Source organism: Tamandua tetradactyla, chromosome 17 (genome assembly GCF_023851605.1).
Source record: "Tamandua tetradactyla isolate mTamTet1 chromosome 17, mTamTet1.pri, whole genome shotgun sequence".
Lineage (NCBI taxonomy): Eukaryota > Metazoa > Chordata > Mammalia > Pilosa > Myrmecophagidae > Tamandua > Tamandua tetradactyla.
The window spans coordinates 15042134-15068420 of record NC_135343.1 but is presented as its reverse complement, the minus strand read 5'-3'; the positions used below and the strand labels follow the sequence as shown (position 1 = coordinate 15068420).

General features: G+C 35.8%; 1 protein-coding gene across 8 annotated transcripts in view; it reads left to right on the top strand.

Annotated features, from left to right (window-relative positions):
• Window positions 1-26287, top strand: part of THADA (THADA armadillo repeat containing) — a 456651-nt gene that overhangs the window by 162369 nt on the left and 267995 nt on the right. For all 8 annotated transcript variants that reach the window (XM_077134100.1, XM_077134099.1, XM_077134098.1 and 5 more), the window contains exon 26: window positions 3824-3915. In XM_077134100.1, the coding sequence (XP_076990215.1) occupies window positions 3824-3915 (92 nt within the window). The remainder of the gene's footprint in view (window positions 1-3823; window positions 3916-26287) is intronic.

The following is a 26287-nucleotide window of genomic DNA, read 5'->3' as shown; positions in this document are numbered from 1 at the left end:
TAATAATGTTATAATGGCATTACTGTCCTAATTGATCTACATATAGATTGAACGGAATCCCTATCAAAATGCCATTTGGCTATTTTGCAGACAGTGACAAGCTGATCCTAAAGTTTATATGGAATTGCAAGGGACTCAGAATAGCCAAAACAATCTTGAAAAGTACGAAGCTGGAGAACTTGCACATCTTGATTTCAAAACACTGCAAAGTGATAGTAATCAAAACAAGGTGGTAATTGTAGAAAGATAGATATATATAGATGAATGAAATAGAATCGCAATTCTAGAAATACACTCTTATATTTAATAATCAATTGATTTTTGACAAGGGTGCCAAGGCAATTCAGTGGAAAACTAGTCTTTTCAATATAGGGTACTGAAGCAACTATATATTCACATGCAAAAGAATCAAGTTGCATCCTTTCTCACACTATAAACAAAAATTAACTCAAAATGAATAAAAAACCTAAATGTAAGAGTTAAAACTAACAAAACAAAACCACACTTAGCTTCAGGTCTTTGGAATCTTGGATTAGACTGAAGTTTCTTAGTTATGACACTTTAAAGCACAAACAACAGAAGAAAATTGAATGGATTAAACTTCACCAAAATTTAAAAATTTTTGTTTCAAAGCATATCAAGAAACTAAAGACAACCCATGGAATGGCAATTAAAAATTAGCCATGTTCCTGGTGCCTGCCCATGCAAAAAAAAAAAAAAAAATAACCATAAATTTGAAAAGATTTTTCCCCAAGGAAGGTGTGGTAGTTAGATTCAGTTGTCAACTTGGCCAGGTGAACGTGCCTAGGTCTGTTGCTGTGGGCATGAACCAATGGTACTGAACCTCATCTGTTGCTAATTACATCTGCAGTTGGCTAGGAGGTGTGCCTGCTGTAACGAATGGTGTTTGATTTAATTGGCTGGTATTTAAATGAGAGAACTCATTGTAGCACAGCCCAAGCAGCTCAGCATACCTCATTTTAGCACTCGCAGCTCAGCCCAGGCCTTTAGAGATGCAGAAAGGAATCACCCCAGGGAAAGTTGTTGGAACCCAGAGGCCTGGAGAGAAGGCCAGCAGAGATCGTCCTGTGCCTTCTCACATAAGAAAGAACCTCAGTTGAAAGTTAGCTGCCTTTCCTCTGAAGAACTAACAAAATAAATCCCCTTTTATTGAAAGCCAATCCATCTCTGGTGCGTTGCATTCCGGCATCTAGCAAACTAGAACAGAAGGTATACGAATGACCAATGAGCACATGAAAAGCCACTTAACATCATTAGTCATTAGAGAAATAGAAATAAAAAATCACAATGACATACCACTTCACACCCACTAGAATGGCTATAATTTAAAAAAGATGTTTGGTTGGTTTTGGCTTTTAAAACAATTTTTATTATGGAGAATTTTAAAGACACATAGAAGTAGGTGGAATAATATAATGCTGTCTTGGGGTGCTCCACCCCAACGCTAACAACCTTCAGCCCCTGACCAGTCCAGGAGAGCTGTGGTTCTGATCAGTTCTCCCTGCTGCACTGTTGGTTCACCTTAACTACCCCAGTTCCAGGCCTTGTTTATAAGGCTGTCTTCTATGGCTTTGTTAAAGGTGTGTCTTGGCGGGTATCAGCTTTCAACAACTCCAGCCACTCCTGTTTTAACTTTACTGCTTCTGCTAGTCTTCATTAGATATTTAAGGTTACTGGAATATGGAGTTTCCTTTCGTGTGTGTGGGGGGTGTCGGGAGGTGTGTATGCGTGCTCATGACAGAGAGATTTCCGAGAGAAGAAGGGATCCTTGATGTCTTTACTAAGTCGCCTGTTCTAGTTTGCTAGCTGGTGGACTGCAACACACCAGAGAACAGATTGGCTTTCAATAAAAGGGGATTTATTTAGTTAAGGTATAGTTCTTCAGAGGAAAGGCAGCTTAACTTTCAGTTGAGGTTCTTTCTTACTTGGGAAGGCACAGGGCAATGTCTGCTGGCCTTCTCCCCAAACCTCTGGGTTCCAACAACTTTCCCCACAGTCATTCTTTTCTGCATCTCCAAAGGCCTAGGCTGAGCCGTGAGTGCTGAGATGAGGTATGCTGAACTGCTTGGGCCGTGTTAAATTGAGCTCTCTCATTTAAGCTCCAGCCAATTAAACCAAACATCATTCGTTGCAACAGGCATGCCTCCTGGCTGACTGCAGATGTAATCAGCAACAGATGAGGTTTACATGCCATTGACTCATGTCCACAGCTGTAGAAGTAGGCATGTTCACCTGGCCAAGTTGACACCTGGATCTGACTACCACATCAGCGTAAACCTGGGCAATTCGGGAACATTTCAGTAGACCATATCAAGGCTTGAGCTAGGCTTATTGAGGTGATGTTGATAATGTAATTCGTTGCTTGGGAACATTAGACAAGGAATGTGGTAGAGGCTCAATTAATGTTTGTTGAATGGACATCAGTGAATCTGTCCAGTTTTAGGATTTCATTGGAATTTTGTCATAAATATGCCAGTGTATCTATTAAGTCCCTTCCAGGGTCACCATGGATGGACTGAGCCAGATCTCTAGAGAAGAGGTTGCGGACTGGTGACCTATAGGCCATATGTTGCCCAAGTGATGTTTTTTCTTTCTTCTTGTTCGTCTTCATTTCTAATATTTCAAAATTGTAAGGGAACAGTATAAAAATCAGGGTTTCTGACTTTTCTTTAAAAAAACAGAATATCTGGTAACACTGGACTTATAGTCTCTCATGGCAATAACTCAGCTGACACTGAACAGTGTCTTGTTAAATCCCATCCCCTGCTACCTCCATTACTGGTCCTTGTGGGCATTTGAGTTTAACAACTTATTCCAGCGGTTTCAGGAAACTGTTCTTAAACCTGTGTCATTTTTTTAATGACTTTTCTTATATTCTTGTTTAATATATCATATGATTATGACACCTCCCTAATTAGAATATTGGCTCTGTGATGAAAGTTAGTGTGTCTTCTGTTTCTGAATTATTTTTCTGAATATTTTCCAGGGTGCTGGCATAGTACTTTATACAATGTAGAGAAGCCAGTACATATTTATAATTGCTACTCAGAATTGGTGAGATAATTGAAGATGTCCAAGATATCATAAATTCAAGACATTTTTATGATATTCCAAAGCATTTTGGTATTCCAAGCATTGGTTTGGAAATAGATACTCAGGTTTGGAAATAGTTGTCCTCTATTATCATCATCTTAAAGAAAGAATTCATATTTATTAATGATAGCTCCTGCCTCTCTTATTTTTATGAACTAGTTGTCTCAAAATTTTTTTTAGTATCTAAATTGATTAAGTCACTGGAATTGTGGAGTAGCATAGCATTTTAAATATTAAATCATGAAATATATTCTTGTTTATGTTAATAAGGATTCTTTGAAATTAGAACTTAAATATATTCTCAGTAGGTAAACAATTGCAGGAAATTGATAGAAAAGACTAAGGTCTTTACTGGAATATTAGTGGTCAGAAAAGATATAGAAAAATGAATTCATTTTTTTACTAGATGTTATTTGATGGATACGAGTACAAAGATAATGAAAATGGTGGTAATGTTAGATGTATAGAAATGGGCTGCATTTTGTGCATGTGCTTGTATTGTAGAGCTCAGCTTTAAGAGAAAGTCATTGGGTCAATTACTGTAAAGGTTTTTGAAAATCATCTTATTTTATGAACACAAGCCACATTTTCTTTAGCTCCATATTACCAATTGAGTAATGAGTTTGAATGTCTGGTTTGAATATTGTAGATGTTGGTTTCGTGCCGTGACTATTTCTTAACGCTTATTGTATGTTTATTTTCACACTAGGTGAGAAATTCATCCACACTTCTCTTTAGTACCTTGATCACAAGAATTTTTGGAGTTAAAAGAGGAAAGGATGAACTTTCCAAAAAAAATAGGTAAGTTCCATCTAGTACTAACAAAACATTATCCTGGCCAAAAATAATTTTTGGAATTTTGCTTACTTCTGTAGATTGATCTACAGCATAAAATTATAAAAAGACTTTAATAACTTAATGTATGGTGCCAAATCTTAAGCCTTTGACAAAAGTAATTTAATAAATGGGTCTTTGAAAGCAACAAAAATATAGTTAAGTAGCAAGGGTTGAAATGCAGAATTCATTTCTCAGTGCATCAGCTATAGTTTTTCTTTTTGTCCTTTTTTGAATATTCAGATCTTCTTGAAAAGTTCTACATTATTTTTTCTTGATGTGTCATCAAAAAAATGTCTTGTGCAATATCTTTATTTTTACAGCTGGAAGTTTAAATGTCTGATAAATGATACAGTCACTGGAACATGTCCCAGATTACCTTTGCATTAAACTCTGTCATGAATGGGAACAGTTACAGGTGTTGACCACAAAGAATAAGCAGTGCTTTTTAAACTTGTAGGCCTTAAATTTTGTTTACTTTCTGAGAAAACTTCTTTTAACAAGGTTTTTAAAATACCTGGAAGGAAATCTATGAAAACGTTTTGATTATGGGAAATTTTAAAATATAATGCTTAAGTCCTTTTTGTTTGTTTTTTGTAAAGAGAAGCTTTCTATAGCACTTGGGAAGATTTGATGGTGGTCTAGCTGGATTGCAGTTGTTAACACTAGATGTCACTGTCGCTGCATGTCTAATTACATTGACTTCATCTAGGTTGCAGTTTGGCCCAGTGGTCTTTGTTTTGGGAACTAGAGATGAATTAGGTCTGATTCCCTCCCACTTAAAAAAGTTAATTATCGCATTTGAAATTTAGATCTTAAACTGTTTTTTATTAAAAATTTCTTTTTCTGTGGTATTTCTGGCTTAGGAATTAGAAAATTTTCTGAAATAATTTTATGATGCAACTGATGGTAATAACTCTAATGAAACCTGAGGCAGTTCAGAATTGTCATTTAAATTGCTACTTATAAAATTCGCCAAATATTAAAAAGGAAGGAAACTGGCTGTAAATATGAATCCCCTCAGTACATTCAGGAAATAACTGAGAGTTTTTAATTTTTTAGAAAACTGAGTTGTGTTTTTTAAATGATGAAAGAATTATTCCTTTGGAGCAAAAATGTTTATAATTTTTATTTTTTGGCCTGTTCTTAAAGAAATTCTTCTTGCAAATAGCTTGAAATCACTAATAATTGTTTTTCCTTAGCTTTGTCTGTTTTGTAGTAATTCTACAATGTGCTAGAGTTTAAAACATTTTATAAGGCCATGATAAGTAGTGATATAAATAGAACATGGTATAAGACTATCACACAAGTGAAGTTAATGCTTAAAACAACTTAAAACTGAAGAAAATGCTTTTCTCTTTTAGTTTTTATGAAGTGATTCTTGGATGTTTATGCAAATTTTCGTATGTGGAGGAGAAAATTATTAGATTCATTTCATTTAGGTTGTCTCTGAAGGAGGATGGAAGAATAGGGCAGCGGAACCACATTTTTAATCTTCTAGCCAAAGCCATGTTGATGGGAACCTCTACTATAAATTCATTCCTCTTGAATATGAAAGGTTGCAAAATATATAACTTTACTAGAAAGAGGGAAACAGAATAGTCTTATAATTGTTTTGGATAAAGTTGAAAAGTGAGTTGAAGGAATTAGGAAATTAATATATATTTTTTAATGTGATGAATATTTTTGGCAAGGGCCTTTTTGAAAATATTCTGAAGACTGGTATTTATCATTGTGTTCATAGGTCTTTTATTCTCTAATGCTTACAGGGTATTTTGGGGGCAGCACCCACCAGATTTGCTCCTCCCAAACTTTTAAGATCTTTTTTTTTTTAACTTTTTTATTGTATAGTATAACATATATTCAAAGTAAAGAAATAAAAAAGCAGCAGTTTCAAAGCACTCTTCAACAAGTAGTTACAGGACAGATCCCAAAGTTTGTCATGGGCCCAGACTTTTAGGATCTTAATTTGCAGTTATTTGTACTGGTGGTTCATGTTGTTGTAGTTTGTTTAATTATGTCACTTTTTGTTGAAATGTTTACATGTCTGTTCCCTGCAGAATTAACTTTTTCCATCTATTCTGTGTATACATAATGGGCACTTTAAGAATACTGGTAATAAAGCTGTCTTGGTTGACTACTCAACCATCAAATAACTGACTATAGCTGATGATACCTTATGGCCCAGGTAACCTAGCTTCCACAGCCACAGATTGTTCTCTGCAACATCTTGCAAATGTGTGCTCTTGGTCAGAAAGGAAACGGACATAAAAAGAACATTTGCTTTTTCCATCTAGTGAAAAAAATGTCTGTCTTGGAGTAAATAGACTTGGTTTCTAGGCTTTTTGCTGCCCTGGAAATGACCTTAATAGACACCCTCATCCACTTTGCACTTCAGTTTCTGCATCTGTATAACAGTAACAGTAAGGTCTGCACTTTGTACTCATAAAGCTATTGTCAGGATAAAACAAACTATTAACAGTTCATTGTCTTTGAAAATATTGGAAGGCAAATACAGATACGATTTGCTTTTTCTCTCTGCTACTGCTCTACTTCTATTATTGTACTCATCCCATTTTCTTGCTATTATGTTTTTTTAAGATATGCTCAATGTCTTATTCGTCTTTGCATATCTAGTACCTAGCATAGTGTCTGACACATAAATCCTTTCTTAATGAAGAAGTAACTTTTGTTACTGAGGGAGAGGCACATAATCTGGTTTCTACTCCTGACTTTGTTGCTATATAGCCATGATGGCCAGCTGAGACTAGTTACTTAACGTAATTTTGGGCCTCAGTTTCCTTTTCTATAAAAAAAGAGGTTTGGACTGTCCTTGAGATTTTTTCTTTCTGTAAAACACTAAGCTGAGGCTTTACATAATTGTTACCAGATTTGCGAGTTTGATAAATTGCTGTATTCCCAGTTAAGTACAACAACAGAACCCATCCTGTACTAGAAACTGACAGTTCCCTTTTCATATTTAAAGAGAAGAGCAGGAATCTGCCTCCCCACTTACATGTATGCAGAGTGCATCTGTAACAACTGTTGAGCCCATTAGTCTTGTTCTACTTGTGTTCTTTGGATTATGAAGAATGAGAAAACACAAGTTTCATTTGGACATTTTAAAATAATGTTATTACATTTTAATTATCTAAAACTCCTTTCCTTTTTTGTTACTGTCACCTGACTGACTTGACCTGACAATGAATAATTGATCCTATATAGAATCAGAACCAACACAGCTTTGTGATCTGGGGAATGTGTCTGTCTTTCAAAATAGTCTCTATCTATACCTTGATAGTTATTCATCCCTTACTGAGCAGGCGTTAAATGATCTTTAATTCTAGGTCTTTCCTTTTGGCTGCTGTATCTATTAACCTTCAACTATGCTAGTCCCAACCAAATGACAAATGTCAGCATAGACTTTATTTTAGATTTGCTAGAATGTCTGCTTTGCCAAAGCTTCATATAGTTACTCAGTGTAAGGAGTGTTCTATCACTTTCACTTTCTCCCTTCATTTTCAAATAGTCAATAAGAATTTGTAAGCACTTACGTGAACTTAGTATTACCATGATAAAGGAGTACACGAAATATATAAAATTTGAATCTTGTTCAAGGTTCAGCTAGGGAGACAAAAAATCATTTGTAAAACAGGAAAATGAAAGACAACGTATAGTAATCAGCTGGACAATGTGATATAAGTAATAAATGCAAAATGAATTCTTAAATGAAACAGTTAAGTGGAATATTTGAGGGCCCCCAGTGTATTTCTTATAAGACTTTGGGCATGAGTAGATTTGGATTTATTGAAATTCATAGATTGAATAGAGGAACAAAAAATAATAATCTCCTTTATTTTGTTGTTAAATTTAATCTCTATTCTGTCTTGTTAGAAAGAGCTCATGTTCAAATTAATAGCCTAGCACGGCTTAGTATAATTTAAGAAGAAAACGTGTTTGTAAATGTATCACTAGATCTGAATAAAAGTATTAACAGTGGCTATGTTAGGAGATGTTATATTGCAGCTATTGAATTTTCCTGGATGTAGATGACAGAGACTTCTTTTAGCTATTTCTTTGAAAGTCTTAGTGGTGTAGGTCTGGAAGGATCTTCCTAGGATCATCTAATCTAGTCCAGCACTCTGCTTATAGACAGAGCTTGAAGGAATTTCCAAGCAGACTTGCTTTTTTCCTGTTCTTCTAGGAAAGAGATTCCGCAAGTTTCTGTGGTTACCCACTCCATTGTTTAGGAAAGAATTGAATTTTCAAAGCTATTTTAGAGAATGTAATTATTAAAATTCAGAATAGTTTATTTGCTTTCAACTATATAGTAGCTGGAGCAAGTGCCTGTTGTGCTAAGCTGAAAATCAGAATTTTCTTTGACCATAGCCAGGATAATCTTAACATACTCAGACTCAAAGGATCAAAGGATTCTCATTTGCTCCACTTAAGCGTATATTATGCTTTTACTTGGGCCCTGCCCTCTGCTGGGCACTGGGAAAACAAAGATGAATTAGATATACTCTGTTCTAGACAAACTGACAGTCTAACGAAGACTATGGCTAATATCTGTTGTGCTGTGTCTCTATTCCGCTACTGTAAAAGGAAGGGAGAAGTTGTTAAGGAGGTGGCATTTCTTTAATGCTTATTTGCATGATTGTCACATGCCGGACCCTTTATACACATCTCATTTAGACATCATCACGGCTCTGTAAAGTGTATAGTGTTAGCCTCATTTCACAGAGGAGTAAAGTAAGGTTAGTGAGATTGAGTTATTTGCAGATCCAGAAGAGGAATCTAATTCTGTCTGCAAAAGCCCATGCTAATTTTTACCACACCTCTTGGAGCAGAAAGTCACCTTTTCTAAGTTTTGCTTTAGATTTTATATCATCAGACTCTGTGGAAAATGATCCAGTTCACCCAGAGCCTTCTGAATATAGACCAGATAATCTTACTTTTGCACACATGGTAGGTTGATTTTAGGAGGAAAGGTGGGGGAGGCCAGAGGAGAAATTTGTTTTGAGGTGACTTTAAAACCCTTTCTGTGGATGGTAGATGGTAATATGGTTTGGGTGTCTTTTTGGCTCGTGAATGTTCTTATCCTCAGTAAGCCTCATGCTCTGTTTTCTTGTTGGACAGAGGACAGAGGCAATGGAGGAGAGTGGGTCTCAAGTTTTCTGATGACATGCTATAAAGCCAAGAAGGTAGAAATCTTCCTTTTCTGCTTGGCAAGTAGGGAATGAATTAAATTACCCCAATAGGGTAATTAGTGTGGCCACTGAAAAATTTACTTTTTTTTTTTTAAAAAAAAAACATTTATTTCTGTAAAACTCTTGTGTTTGGTGAGTTTGATGCTATGGGCAGAGGATTTGGGGGTTTTATGATAATTCTTGCTATACTGTGATTTTTGTAGGCTTAGTCTACTGTTTTTCAGAGTCTTTGCTTATATTTTTCATTCAGCTTGTCAATAAAAATTATAGAGATGACAACAACTATTAGTATTTGTTTTTATCTTTGAAGGACCCTAAGAAGTCCTCTAGTCCCAGTCCCATTCTCTTGTTTTGCAAACATGAAAATGAAGGTACAGAAAAGTCAAACAGTTTGTTCTAGGTCATACAGCTAATGCTAGAAATATAACTTAATGGTTATTTTTAGCTCACAGTAGTCTCAGCCAGAATATTTTTAAAATATAGGTGGTTATCTATAAGTGGGGTTTCTATTAACAACAGTAGTATTAGTTTGAATTCAAATTGTTCGAAATTAAACACCCAGTGTTTTGATATGGTCTGAATGTATCATTCATGCATTTTCCACAGTTGTTTATAGAACATTCAGTCTGGTTCTTTAGACAGGGTAGATAATGAGCATTTTTGGAGACTGAGAAGTAAAGTACAAGTCTTGTGAACCCTTGTTGAGAAGTTCTTAAAATCAGAATTAAGTCTATACTGATCCTTTGCCCTACTGGAGAGTTTCATATTTCAAGTTTTTGTTCATTCTTAGGCTCATTGATCATATAGAAAAACTACAACTAAAACTTTTAACCAAAAGAAGTTCTTAAAAAAAATACATTCATGAACTTGAAGTGAGAATTAGTCATTGTATTCTTAAATATTGACTCTTGAATGGACCAAGTAATCTTTGTTCCTAAGCACTGCTTCAGGCTATAGCCTTCTTTAATAACTAAGGCATTGTTGTTTTAGTTTGAGCATGTTCTATGGAATTTTTGGCAATGCCTGCATCCTCTTTCTGCATCTTAGTAAAGCATGAGTAAATATTTTTTCTTAGCTTTGGTATTTTTGCTGCTTACATGTTATATGAACCAAGCTAATATAATGTAATAAGGTTACATAATTTTAAACTCCAAGATTGCTTCCAGGACTATGAGATAAAGTCTTGCATTTATCAGCAGGTTTACAAACACTATTCATTTCTCATTCAGTAACTGTAGAGAAATATCATAGAGTTATTTTCCAGATGAGAAAATGGAGTAAAAGAAAAAATCATAGGAAACAGTTTCTTTAAAAACTGGATAATATTTATTTTTTATTCAGAATTTGGTCCTTTTAACTATTGATTTTAGTAATGTATGGTTTAGAAATTCCAGGAGTTTCTGGTTATTGTTGTTACATACTGAATTTCTTCTTATAAATTAATCAATAAAATTTTGTGCTTTGTTACTTTAGATGTATAAAAGTAGTTTATGACATGCTGTTGAATTCAAGGAGCTTATCATTTACTGAGAGATTAAGCCAACTTGTGAACTGCTTAAGGAAAGATGAGTATCAAACTCTCTTGTACTGACAAACTCTCTAGGACTGAATGTCAAGGGGTAGGATTTCAGAAGAAGGTGAGGTCAGGCTCCACGAAGGAGCCAGGCTTAATCTGGACTTGAAAAGATGGGCAGGATTTGCATAGGTAGTGAGGGGGGCATTGCATATGAGGGTATTTAGCATGAACAAAGATGCAGAAATCAGAACACATACTGTACAAGCCTGAGAAAGCAGGCTGGGATAGAGAGAACATGATGGAAGCATCATTCATTCCTAGAGCAAAGATTAATTGATCACCTACTCTGGGTAGGTACTATATACTAGGTTCTGGGGATATCAGTGAGTGAAACAGATACGCCAAAGAGACTAGTTTGGATTTTATGTGACATTAGGGATTGGTTAGAAGTTTTGTATCCAAGTTTTCTGTAATAAAAGAATTGGTTTAGGAATCATTTGTGAAGTGATTGAATTCTGTGTTATTCCTGACTGGTGGGATTAGAGAAAATGATGCAGAGCACTGGAATACAGTTCTCATGTGTGATTTGTTCCAACTCACTGTTATTTCAGCATTTATTCTTTTTTTGTCTCTTCTGAATTAAATAGTGGCTATGCTAGAGGGGGGTATGTCATATATTTTAAGGAATACTGATTTCTCCAAGATATTAAAAGGTATTCAGTGAAAAATAGATTCCAGAGTTAAGCAAGTTTGGGAAACATTGCATTAAATAAAAGTTTCTTATGGCAGGACTTCTTAGAACATTTAATATTCCATAATGTGCTTTGTGAATTGTCAAGAGTGGGATATAGCATAAAGCATTTCCCCAAATTATTTGATCATGAAATGCCTTAAAAATTTTTTTAAGAACATCTATTAGCAACACTGATGGGAAGCAGGTAAAAGACATGCTTTGGATCCTTAGGAGCTAGCCATTTATGAGAAAGAAGGATATTCGTTTCAAATAGATCTTGACAGCAGCAGAATGGCTTAGTTTAAGTTGCCCTGAAATACACTATAAATTATTCCAAGTTGTCAGATTAAAATTTAAACCAATACCCTAGCATATAGTAGATAGTCAGTAATTATGAACCAGTGAAAATTTCATCATTTCAGACCCTTTAAAATCCTATGGTATTTAAAGTGCCTCTTTGGAAAAATGAACTTTATAGTTATATTCTACAATATAATCTTCTAGCATTTTTGTCAGGATGAGATAATTTCCATTTTCCCAAAGCCTTACAGTCATTGGTATGGTGAAAATAGTGCCTATAGTAAGGCTGATAAACCAAACAGCAAATATAATACCTATGACTGATGTGTGTGTGTGTGTGTGTGTGTGTGAGAGAGAGAGAGAGAGAGAGAGAGAGGAGATAGGAAGATGGGAAGGAAATATTAACCACTTTGAAATGCAACAGGTAAGACTTTAGGATCTACTAGTGGGACTGAATTCTATACATTTAGACAGTGTCTGTTCTGCTAGTAAATTAAGCAGCATACTCTATTATTTTCCCTTAGCTCTCAAATAGCTCACTATTGAAATAGAGGCTTAAAATAATTCATACTTGTAGCTGTTGGAATGCTTTTGGCTGTAAGTAACATAAAACCAAAATCAAAATATAAACAATAAGGATATTTTATAATCTCATATAACGAGAAGCTTTAAGGCAGATTGAGTCATTTCTACATTGATAACATCATCAGAGGCCCAGGTGCTTTTCATTTTTCTACACTGCCATCTTTGATATGATGGATATTTGTCCCAGGCAAGCTTCCTTCATAGTTGCATGATCACATCCGGATGCAGCGGTGTCTAGGTACAATATCCAGTGGCCTTGTGGTTCTCTATTTCTTTTTTAACACTTCCAGTATGTGTTTCCATGTTCCCACTACCACCCCCTACAGACTTGCCCTCTAGAGAATTAAATCTATGCATGTCCCAACTTCTCCCTGGATCCACTATAGTTAGCTTGGGCTAATCAGGATTCTGCAGTTGGAACTGGGGTCAGTGCCAGCCCTTCTTGAAGCATATGACTACTTGGAGAAGGGTGAACACCCAACCAAAGTCAAGTTCTATTTAAAGGAAGAATGGGATGGGGAATGAATGTTGATTAGGCAACTAATGTTATCTGCTGCTGCATTCTTCTAGTAGGCTATCTCAAAAGTTTTGAAAATGTTTTCATTAAAAGCAATGACATAAATAGAAAGACAAATGATATGTATATGTAGCATTTTAGCTTAATAGGAGAGTATGATTTTATTTCCTTTATTTATGTATTCCTTCTTATACTTCTAAAAAAATATGAAGCAGTGCAAGTGTCTAGATGTGTGGTTCTGTGTAATTCATTCCTGCAGGCAACTTATATTATAAAAAAAGTAAACATTAATTTCACCCAGGAATAAAGTATATATCGTCATACATGAAAAAAGTTTTGTAGGGCATTGAAGTAGAGATTCTGAATAAAGTGTAATCCATTTTACATAAAAATATGTTATTCTGAAATGTCTCACTGGTTTGAAGCTAATTTCTAAGAAGCAAACTATTAACATTTTTTAATTACAAACTTTGACTTTGCAGCTTGACCCATATATTTATATATTACAACACTGATTATCTTATTCTAAGGCCAAAAAGTGTGAAGCCAAGTCATCTTTATAAATTTGTTGGAATTGGTAATTACTTTATGAACCAAAATCCCTATTCTATTTAAATTGAGTTTAATAGTCTGATGGAATTTTTTGGCCTCTGAATTGAAATTGGGCCAGTTGTCTAAAACAGTCTCTCTCTCTCTCTCTCTCTCTCTCTATCTATCTATCTGCCAATTTCTTTTCCCTCCTCTAAGCTGTACTGTTTTGTTCTGTACAGTCTGCCTCTATAGAGGTAGAACATGTGGCCGTCTGGGTCAGTGCAAACCAGCTAGACTCGACAGAAGATTGGGCCAAAGTAGCTAGGTTTGGCAGGGATTGGTAAGTCTGATCCAGCTGCTAAATCCTGGAGGTCTAGAATTTTCCACCCTATAAGCACAATTCTTGAGCCACCTATTGCTCTTAGTACGTTTTTACGTTCTATTTATGTCTGTCATCATTCAGATTATAAACAAGGAATTTAGATACATTTAATGATCAATTACACGCTTCCTCCCCTTAATTCACTTGATGCCCTCAGTACCTGCGATCAAAGCTCACCTGGCTATTTCTTTATCTTCCTGCTTCCTTCTCTTGTTGTATATATGTGGCAATCAGCTATTAATATTATGGCTGATAATTATCAGAGCAGTATTAGTGTTTTGCTTTTCCTGTGTTTGTTTGGAAATGAAATTATATGTTCTAAAAAACAGTTCCAAAGGCCTCTAAAGATATCAAGTACCCAGTTTTCTTCAGAAACCCAGTACAGGTCATCATCCTTTCTCCTTCATGCTCTAAGCCAATTTCTCCTTACATGTCAACATTTTAGGAAAATAATATCAGATTTCTCTTTTAAAAGTGTTGTTATCTTGTTTTCTTTAATAACTAATATTGTAATAGAACATTTCATTGTAAAAGTATAATGCCTCAGTGATAGAATGAATAATTTCTGTGGTCTGCCTGTGACCATGTATAACATTTGTCTCTTTGGAAAAATGTATTCAAACGCCATATAACCATTTATAAATTGTGGTCTTTCCACAGATGGACATACCATTCTTAAATACTTGCTTGTGTCTTTGTTCTTCCTGTTTTCAGCTCTGGCTGCCTTCAAAACTGTGGTCTCATGCACTGCCAAACTGATTGGCTTGCCCATGAAAATTGAATTCTGTGGGGCCCATACCCTCTTCTGTGGAGATGTTCCTCACTAGAAATCTCTTCCTGCCCTTAGCCTCCATTGAATGGAAGTTTATTGACTTTTCAGGGTTTTGTGTATAATAGCGTTCTTTCTAGCATTTGAAAAAATCAAAATAGCAGAAGGAATCATATTTCTTCATTTATTTATCTTAGTTTTGCGTATATGTGCATGATCTGATATCTCTCAGTATGTATGTATGTGTTAAGCATCACCTGTGTGTATGCCCCACTTAGTACTGGATGTTCTGAAGGACACAAGAAAACCTACTCATATGGAATATAAAATGTGCTTGGAAAAAAATAAAAAACATTCAGGCCCCAAATTATTAAGTAATAATACTTAATGTGAAGTGACAATGTCTGTAAAAAGGAAGAGTAAGGGCTGATCCGTAATTAGCAATCAAAGATTATATTATCATTCTAATATAATCCAAGAATTAAGCGTTAGATTATTCTTAAAGGTTATATGTTCTGTCTTTGATATATATCCATAGGCTATATGTTAGAAAATGCTTGGAGCTATGCTTACTCTTTACAAAAGATTTCTCTACTTCTCAGGAAAATTATCTAATTTTTTATGTGTATTCTTTATAATCAGAGACACTCCATGATTTAATTGTATTTTTATTCCTTTGCCGAAAACAATAAATGATATTAGAGCAATAGTCTGTGCTCCCCTCATCTGTGTTTTGTTATCTGTTTACTTAGGAGAACCTTGGACCTTTAGTGACCTAGGTGCAATTGTGAAAACTACCCAGACATTTTCATTAGGTCTGTAGTGCCAAACTCTCTTTTTACACTGATGATTTCACAGATTACTTAAGTCTGGTTAGAATCACACAGTCTTTCAGAACCAGGTAGACAAGTGGATTATGATGTAGTCTCCTCATTGGCCTCCAGAACTCTTTTCTTGCTTCTCTTTATTTCAATGTTCTCTTTTATTTATGTTGAAAGTAATATCTGTGTGGGCCACGGTGGCTCAGCAGGCAGAGTTCTCACCTGCCATGCCGGAGACCTGAGTTCGATTCCTGGTGCCTGCCCATGCAAAAAAAAAAGCAAAACAAACAGAAAGTAGTATATGCTTATTAAGAAAAACTCGGAGGCGGTGGAAAAGCTAGAGTCTTACTCCCTTCACTGAAACGCTGAATCTTTGTTATCATTTTGGATTATTTTCCTGCCATTTTTTTTTTTAAATGAGAACCTTTAATACTGTATAGTTTAATATAATGCCTGAACACATCCCATATTATATATTTTTTCTTAATTTAAAAAAATATATAACAACAAACAAGCCAAAACATTTTAACATTTGATCATTCCATTCTACATATATAATCAGTAATTCACAATATCATCACATAGTTGCATATTCATCATCATGATCATTTCTTAGAACATTTGCATCAATTCAGAAAAAGAAATAAGAAGACAACAGAAAAAAATTCATACGTACCATACCCCTTACCCCTCCCTTTCATTGATCACTAGCATCTCAATCTACTAAATTTATTTTAACATTTGCTCCCCCTATTATTTATTTTTATTCCATATGTTTTACTCGTCTGTTGATAAGGTAGATAAAAGGAGCATCAGACCCAAGGTTTTCACAATCACACAGTCAAATTGTGAAAGCTATATCATTATACAGTCATCTTCAAGACATGGCTACTGGAACACAGCTTTACATTTTCAGGCAGTTCCCTCCAGCCTCTCCATTACATCTTGACCAACAAGGTGATATCTATTTTATGCCTAAGAATGACCTCTAGGATACCTCTCGACTCTGTTTGGAATCTCTCATTGATACTTTATTTTGTCTCATTTTGCTCTTCCCCCTTTTGGTCAAGAAGGTTTTCTCAATCCCTTGATGCTGAGTCTTAGCTCATTCTAGGATTCTGTCCCACATTGCCAGCAAGGTCCACACCCCTGGGAGTCATGTCCCGGGTAGGCAGGGGGAGGATGATGAGTTTGCTTGTTGTGTTGGCCTGCCATTTTTTTTCAGCCGTGAGTGTTAAGCTTTTATAAAATATATTTGTAATTGTTCTGTACACACATACACACAATTTGTAATATTCCTTTTCACTTTTAATAAGCATTTCGGTTATATAATCATCATGTATTTTATTTTCTTGTAATTGCTTAAGTAACATTTATTATAATGAACAAATTTACTTAATTTTCTTACTATTGGCTATTTTTCCCTCCAATTTTTAAAAATTATTAATAATGCTGTAGTGAACATCATTATGAAATATTTTACACATATATGGTTCTTTCAGATGGATTTATCTGGGTGTAATTTCTGGGTCACAGAATATAATGAATCTTCAAATTCTATTTCTGTATTGTCGTATTTCTTGATAAATTGATCTTCTTGAAAAACCATTTTCCCCTTTTCACCTTCCTGCTCAGAAATTTCACTAGCCGTCTGTTGTCTACAGACCAAAGTCCGTACCCCTCTAATTGGCTTGTTCCCTTTCTGTTTAAAACATTTCTAAAACATTTTAACCATTCACTTATCCTTGAGCATTTACATCCATCTAATTTTTCCACATTATTAAAAGTAGTGCAGTGAATATCCTAATGCATTTGAACTTTGCCCATTTTTTTTTATTATTTCTTTGAATAAATTATCAGAAATGGAAATACCAAGTTAAAGAATATAAGCATTCCAAGAAACTGCTAGCCAGGCTGTTAAAAATAAGATGGTATTAATTTACAAATTTACCAGAATGTATAATCTCCCAGTACTGGGTATAATTATGCTTTTTAGTGCAGGTTTAAGGGAATGTGAAGGGAAAATTACTGTATTGTTTCAATTTACATTGCTTTTATTACTAGTGAGGTTGAACGTTTGCCCACATTATTTGTTGGTTAAATGTATTTTCTTCAGCTTAGCTTTCAAGGTCCTATATAATTTGGACCTGCCCTTTCCACCTTAACTCCTACTATTCAAACCCATAAATATTATTAAACATTTACCAACTACTCTTTCCTACCCCAACAAGCACATACATTCTAATCAAACTTATTTCCCTACTATTTCCTTGAATACCTTATAGTTTTCCTTTTTGCTGCTTTTATTCATACTTTTTCTGTTTCTAGATGCCTGCTCCTCTTCTTCTACTTACAGTATGCTGTTTTTTCCATCTTTGGTACAGCACAAATCTTTTTCCCTCTAGGAAGTTTCTCTCACCTACCAGTGGCTCCCTTGGTGAAGGGCCTATGTCTGATCCTAATGCCTTACATTGGCAAAGAAGTGATGGTATGATGTCACTAGATGAACGTTGAGTTAAGCAGATTTAACTTTTGGTCTGATTTTGAACAATTTATTTAGTCTCCTGAGCCTCAGCTTCCTCATTTCAGCATTTTAAAATGGGGATGATGATAGCATCTACTTAATTGATTAAGGGGTAAATGTGATAATGCTTATAAAAGGATAGTGTATTGATTAGAACATAAGATGCTCTCATGTAGCAATAATTGTTTTAATTAATTAAATTAATAAACTGGTCATCCAGCCCTCCCTGTTCTCCCTTTCTTTCCTTAGGACTCCTCCTGTTGTACTCCAGAGTATGTGTACTGTCTCTATCTTGTTTTTGTTATTATTTCTTGTGAATTAGTTATGAGCTCTTAAGGGAAGGGATTATATTTTAAGGTTTTTTGCATGTCCTAAAGCACCATAGTAAAAGTTGATTGAGTATAGTTGACTCCTGTTGGTAGCAGTTAATGTGAGAGCAGTGCTGTGCTTTCATTTTCACTTTTTTTCCTAAAGCCTTTCCTGGACCAATTAAGGGGCTTTCTGCTAAGCCCCTAAAGAAATGTTTAGTTTTGTTGCCTTTCACCCAAATTGAGTTAGTTATTCAGTAGAAAGTGATAAAAATATCTAAATATCACTACTGGATTTCACTTTTCCACGTAGTATTTCCGAGTGTTGTATTCATTAGCATTTGTGAAATAACTATGGTTAATACCACAAAAAGTCATAAACTAAACCAGATTTTCCCCTTTTTTTAACTTTCACGTGACTTGGATCAACAGCAATATTACTCTCTAATTTACACCTGGGATTTCCAAACCTTCTCAAAAAAGCTGAAACAATGATTCATATTCAGTCAACATGTGACTGAATTATTTCTATTTATTTAAAATAAAAACAACAGAAAAATACCCTGGATAAAGATCTCCACGTGTTTTAACTGGTGACAGATGCTATGATCAGAATTTCTACTTAAGTCAGGCATTTTTGACATCCACCTCAAGCTTTGCAATTAAGCTTTATGCCTTTCCAAGCATAACAGTTAACCAATAAACCAAAATATCAGCCTGGTCTGGCTTAGCTCAGCGGTCTTTTGATTTCTTCCAGTCTGTTTGATGTGGAGGCTTATTGAGATTTATCTAGTGAGCTGTTCATAGTTTCTAGGGCTGAGAGCACTGGCTGTATTATGTAAGATTCCATTAGTGACATGAGAGTGTAGGCAGTCTTTACAGTGTAGTTAATTTAGTCAGTTGTGCTGGTCATTGTTTTATTGAAATTTTAAAGACTGTTGTCAAAGTTTTTTCGTCAATATATACATTTTTTAATATCCCGATTTGTACTGTGTTCTCAGAACAGATGTAGTTTGACTCGTTCAATTTAGTTTCTTAACTTTCAGAAGAATTGTGTAGGCAGATTTGAAAATTTTTCCAATTATCTGGATGAATTTATCCACAGAAATAAAATTAGAAATGCACAATAATCAACTATAAAAATAAATATTTGCAAGTGGGAGGCAAACATTAGTCCATTGTATTGTTCTGGATAGATATAGCATCAGTATACTCAACTTTGTAATTTAAAGGCTGCAAAGAGCTTTCACGTCATATATGAATTAAGGCTTTTATACCTTGATCCTTCACAGGAATACTCAGTAAGAAAACTACTGCTGTTCCCATTCTAGATGGCACGCGGGGAAGTTGTATAATGTATTTGCTCCAGATCTCATATCTAGTAAGAAGCAGAGTGGTGTTCACCAAATAAGATACGATTCCTAATTCAGTTATTTTTCCATTATGCTACAGCTTTTTGTTCTATAATATACAGTATTTCCAAAAGTAACAAAATTCTACTAAACAGCTTTCCGTTGGTCTAATCATGTCTTCTTTCCTGAGGAGTAAAATTACTAATCTTTGCCCTGCTGGAGATAAGAAAATAAGGTCATATTGAAAGAATAATGAAATACATTCATTCTTTCTGCCTCAGCTATCTTGCAAATTGAGTGGGGATAATACTAGTACTAACCTCAAAGGTTTGTTTGTGAGGATTAACTGAGTTAATGCATGAAAAGGGATCAGAAGAGAGTCTAGCACATTTAGCTATTGTGAGCATTCATTTACTCAGCTGGATTTATTGATCTTTTGCTATATGCCCTGTAATGTGCCAGGCACTGAAAGATAAATAAGTCAAAGCCTTTGCTCTCAAGAGACTCACAATCAGGTGGAAGTCATATACTCCAAACTGTATGCCAGTAGGATGAGTGTTCTGTCATGGGTGCTTGCAAGGAGGGATTTGGATGTACAGACTGTCAGGGAAGGCTTCCTATTAGAGTCAGCCTGAGCTTGAAGGATGAATAGAAGTTAGACAAGTGAAGAAAAACAAGGGGAAGGGTAAACCAGGAGGACGTGTGGAGTTGGTAAAAGGTTGGCCTGAATGTGGTTCTTTGATCCAGGACCTCCAGAAGACAATATGCTGTCATGCACCATGACTCCTCAGCCGCAGTGTAGTGTACTCCATTTACACTGTTGTGTTATGGACTCCTTTTTGATGAAGTATCTTGTGGATAACTTTAAAACTATGTTTTAGGGAACACACTTTGGGAAACTGAATGGAATGGGTGGTGAGAAGTGAGGAATGTGAGTATAGGGCAGAAATGAAGTGGGCAAGGAGGAGGGAAAGAAGGGTATTGATCAGAGATAAAAAGGCAGTAGATTTGATGGGACTTAATTTAAAAAACTATGTAACTGAAGAAGAGGATATAGTGACACAATGACAGGTTTTTTGGCTTAGACAGTTTCTGGGCATAGTGGTGCCATTCACAGAGGTGAGAACTGAAGAGGAACAGATTGTTGGGGGTGGAAATACAGAGTTCAGTTTTGCACCTGTGTTTGAGATGCCTGAGGGACCTCCAATGGGACGTAATCCATTAGGCAATTAGAAACATTTTGTCGGGAGCATAGGAGCTAGGTCTGGCCTGGATGCATTCATTAGTGTAGAGATGGGGTTTTCTGCTGGGAGAGTGAAAGAGATCTTCCTGAAGGCTGAGGGTAACTCAGGGAGGGGTGTGGGTAGGGGGGAATCACTATTTAATGGACATGTGGAGAAGAGGATCACTCAGCAGAGAGGGAGTGTTCTTTGGAATAGGCTTGTCTTCTTCTATGCCTCCTTTCAAGATCTTTGAGTGCTTTGTTTTGTTTGGGTAAGTGCCTGAATCCACCCATGCAGGAAATCTACTTTGTGGGCTACTCATTCTCACAAAAATTTGGGTGGCTATAGAAGGAGGCACTTCATCCATTCCCTAAACTCTCTGAGGAGAGCTGTGTGATAACCTGCCCAACCCTTCTGAGCTCAGTGGGAGAAGGTGGAATCATCTTGCACTGTTAACTTTTTGAGAGTTCAGTCCTGAAATGTAACTAGAGCAGTAATGAAAGAGAAGCATTCCACTGGATTTAACAAATTCAGTGGATTTTCATTTTCTTGAGAAACTATTATTAAGAAATTGTTTTGGAGATTTACTTTCTGAGTAGCATTAGCTAACCTATGGTTTTCATTTGGTTAAGTAATTCTTTAATTAGAAACCACTATTTAGGGAATAGTTTCCCATTGCTTTATATAGTGTAGAGAAGATATGTGAAACTGCCAAATGGAATTTTTCCTTATGATAGTGAGAAGTAGAGAAAACAAAAGGAAATTATAATATATTAAGGGAAAGGATTCTGATCATCCAGTGTGCCTGCTTTTATCTTTAATTCTGGGAGTCTCTGCTGACAGCCCCCCCCCCCCCATTCCCTGCATCCCCTGACCCATTCTAGTCATGCCACATGCCAGGAGTTGCATATTTCTGGCAAAATGTTCATTACTGACTAGGGGTGCTCAAGAAATTCTTTGCCAGAGAATTAAGCAAGCAGAAGTCTGTCAAAACAAATATTCTAGTTTGAAAATATAGTCCTGTGGGGGAAGGGAAAGGGGTGGATACTGGAGGAAGCCAGGGCATGTTCTAAGTCTGAATATTTATTTCATAAGAATTCAGTGTTCTGAAAGACTGTTTGTAGGAATGCTAGTAGAAACAGGATTGTGGTACATTAAGTGTACCCGTGAACAAGGATGGATTTTCTGGGGTTGTTTTGTTTGCTCCAGTGTTTGGTATTCAGCTCACAGGATGACAGTCTTTGCTAAGAGTGAAACATTTGGATAACAAATAGCTTTTTTTAATGTAATTAAGAGGCATTTAACAAAACTTATGTTTACATGAAACCCCCCTCAGGCCTGAAGATATTAAATGCATATAAATAAACATGTATGCATAAATACATGAAATTTTGTAAGCATTTTTTGGCTGGGAAACGCCAGCTTTATATAATTTCAATTTTTTAATTATTGGCTGATTCAAAAAAGCAAAACTTGTTTTATGCTTCTGACTTTATTCCTTTTACTTTTTCCTTCTTGCTTTTTAGTTTTTAAATCATTTTATAAATGAATAAGAGTATAGATTGGATAAATGCAAAGTTTTCAGGTTTCTTTGTTTTATAGCTACTTAAGGCTACTATTACAGAAATTGCTTTTCAAGGTGGGGAAACATAGGCTGCCATTTGTTACTCTCCACTGGGGTCAGGATGGGGGCTAAAGATATTAGGCTTCAAGAATAAACACTGCTAGATGCAAAAGTGAATTTTAGTCCTTCCTCAGGACTTCGTACCCATATTAACTGCATGCAACTGACATCATTTTTTGAGAGAATTTTTCAAATAAAATATACTGCATTATAATTTTGAAATAAATGATCATAAATGCTAGAATGTACGAGTAATAAAGAGAAAACTTCAAAATAATATTAAAAAATACAGATGAGTTTTGTTCTGATCTCCTTCTGGCAAAGTTTTGACTTGCTATCATAAGCAGTCCAAGGATCCCTTGTCTTCATCCAGAGCAGTAGGAGGACTCTTTTTCTGCTCTTTGATCCCCTGATTTGATACACTTAGTTCCTAGAAGGTTTAATTATGTAAAATTTCTTTAATTTTAGTCATTTGAAAGAATAAAAAATTTTGAAGGGTTGAAAAGATCTCTGCACCATTGGAATTTGCCTTTAGTAAATGTAACATTTGTTTTCTAAAGAATTATAACAACATACTTAAATTCCAGAACAGTAAGCAAAATAGCTTAAGTTCACTGACTTGAAAAAACATTCTTTTATACTGCACGGTTCTAAAATAAATACTTAAAAGAAACAGAGAGCAAGCCATTCTATCTTGGATTTCATTTTCCTTCAGATAGAACAGCTAGAACAAACATTCTTGCTAGTTAACATCGCCTGTGTTTTTATGAAGTTAATAACGGACCTGTCAATCACGCCCTATATAAATACGGTAGTTGAATGCTTTCTGCTTTAGAAGCACTTTTATTTACAAGAGCTGCCAGCCAAGATTTCCAAAGGACTCCACGGCTGTTTGCTTTGATCTGTTTTGAGGGCTGGTCTTTTTTATACCTGTTGCTTTGCTATTTATGGTACCTTTGTGTAATCAGGTATGAGGAGAGCAGATGTGCAGAATAAACACTTCTTTTAAGGAAACCAAGGTTCAAGAGAAGTCATGTAATTATACACCAATAGCTTTTTTAAAAAAGAATATTTTCTTAAATCAACTAAGTTACTATTATGACAAGAGAGCAGATGTTGTGGTATTCACCCCAAAGAATGAAGAGATTTTCTCTTAAAGCTCAGTTTATGATGAATGGCAGTGGTGGGTGTGCCCCTCACTCTTCAAACTGTTGCTCTCCTCTAAGTTGGTAAATTAGCTGGGACGTTGTGGCTCTTCTCAGTTGCCTTTTGCCTTTGACCTTTTTTTGTTTGCTCCTTCCCTAGGAAATGTTTACCACATGTCTCTGTCCAAATGATTGTCTCTCAGAGGGAATAGTTACCTTTGCAGTTTGAACTGGAAATGCTTTTTAATGTTTAAGCAGATTTCAAAAAAAAAAAAAAGTGGCTTGTGGTTGTTTGTTTGTTTTGGGATTTTGACTTGGAATTTCCTTCCAACACTGAGGAGAAACTGAAAGCCAAATTCATCTTCAATCACCCACAATGCCAGAAAGAGTGCCTTGCTTGGTGTAAGTGCTCAGTGAATGAAAGAGTGGAAGAAATCAAGAGAAATAAGTTCTTTGGTCTTGTTTTCAGAGTGACCTGTTCTGAGTTTTGTTTCTTTCACCTTTCAATTAAATGTTGCCCTAATAATTCCCATATGTTATATTCACATATTACTTTTCTCTGGAAATCTCAGTGTTTGAACATCTTTGGAGAGCTTCTTAACTTTTTTTGAAATGAAGACGATTCCTCTATGCCCACCTCACCCCCATCTTTTTTAAATTAGAAATTTTACCATCACTCTATAATGCTTCTGAAGAACTAATTTAGAGATTTTCAGACACTTGGAGCAGTTCACTTTAGGAATTCTCTTTAGGCTTTTCATACTACTTTAGGAAATTCTCTTTATGCTTTTTGTATTGATTTTACTGACATTTTTTTGGTCAGAAACTTTCCCTTTTGGACACTGGCATGAATCTTAGATTTTCTGTGGGAGGCTGCCTGAAGATTTAGAAGGCAAATCTTGTATTAACCAGAATTCTCTTCTTGCTTTGTTGCTCAGAAAGCTTTCAAAATCCAGTATCTTTAGCTGGTATTATTGCTATTAATTTAGTTTCCTTTTTATTGTTTCTAAAAGCTGGCATCTATACAATAATCAGCAAAGTATAAAATGCAACCTGTGATACCCTTGGTTCAGCAGCCTTCCTCAAGTCATTGCTTCCCAGAGTAAATGATTTGCTAGACTTTAAGGTAGATTAAAGCTTGGTTTTAAACTCTCAGGTTCCCTTGTGCAGCTTTTGGGGGTCAAAGGTGGTAAAGTTCTGGGGTCATCCGGAGCCAGCATAATATATGAAACTGTCAAAATTACCCTTGAGCATCCTCAGGCCTCAACTTGTAGAACCTTGGTTTCAAATTAAGAGTGATGCAGAGCAGCCAGAGATTAGGCCAAATAAGTGATAGGGGGTAAAATAGGGTCTGCCATACCTCAGACACAGGGAAGAAACTGTCTTTTCAAATGATGCACACAGGAACAGTCCAGAAAGTTGGATGGTGTTGCTTAGTGCAAATTAGCAGGAGAGGGGTCCTGCCAATGTTTTCGTTTTCGCTTTGTCTGAGGCTCAAACCTATAATTAAATTTTTGTGAACAAAACCCTATTAACCCACAGCATCCGGATAGCTGACTAACAGCTCTACCCTGCGGATACATAAGGACATCTGTAATGCTTAAAGCAAAATAAAGACCTTAGGTAGATTTGAGGGGAGGTTGAAATAAGGAAGTAGATATAGTTAGGATGGAGTTTGCCTTTCAAAAGCCATATTTCAGTGCCGCTTAAAATGGGCTCTTCAGTGGTTACTGCACTCACTCAAGTATATGTGATTTATTGAAAGAACTAAAATTTAGTCATGGTGATAGGATTTTATCTAAGTATTTAGGAAAATACATTGGTTGTTAAACTTTTGGCACATAGTTGAAAAGAACTAAGTTTGTTCTTTCTTTTGTGTAGCTGTGTAGTCTTCTGTGAAACTGTTTAGAACAGATCCAAATGTGGTTCATCATGATACTCCTTTGTCCAAAACTTCAAATATAGTTTTTCAGTATTAAAAAAAATAGGTTCAAATGTATTAGCTTGGCATTTAAGGCCTTCTACACATCTGGCCCTAATTTAACCCAGCCTGCTGTCTTACTAGAGCTTTTTGCTCCAGGCTTCTCCATTGTTGTCAATACATCTCTGCCTACACCTGTCCTCATGGAGTTCCCTTCTCCTCCACACACTTTCCTCTTCTCTTCACCGTTTCCCTCCAGGCAATTCTAGGTACTCCTGAGGAGAGGTGAGTCCTAGCTGTCCCTCAGAGTCTCATCTAAAGAGGACCTCTCTTCTTCTGCTTTCCAAACCTGTCAACAGTCCGGTTGGCCCCACCTCTGATGATATTAGCCTTCCTGGCGCATTTTTGGACTCTCCCCCTACCCCTTTGGCCTCCAAAGCAAAGTTACTTATACCACTTCTTTGGCTCTTACCATACCAGCCTTTCAACCATGTTTTTTTTGTTGTTTTTTTCCCATTCGTTTCTGTCCTAACTTTTAAACTTGATTTTAAATTCCTTGAGGCTTAGAATTATGTGTTGTATGTGCTGGTGTCTACTGGAGCATGTAGCACAATGCTTAATGCATATTTGTCAGTTGGTCGATTGGTTGGTGTGTGTCTCAGGCCCAGGACTTGATGTATTTGCATTCTGTAAAGGCAGAGAGCTATTTTCAGAGCCACTGGGTACCTTTGTACTCAGGTTTATTTTTTGGCTTGTCAGCTTGGTAAGTGGAGATGTTAGGTCCAGTTCTGTCCAGAAAATCTATTTTCTAAGTCTTTGCATGAACAAAATGGTGTTATAGTCACACCCTGGAGCAGTTTCACCTGGGTCCTGCCAAT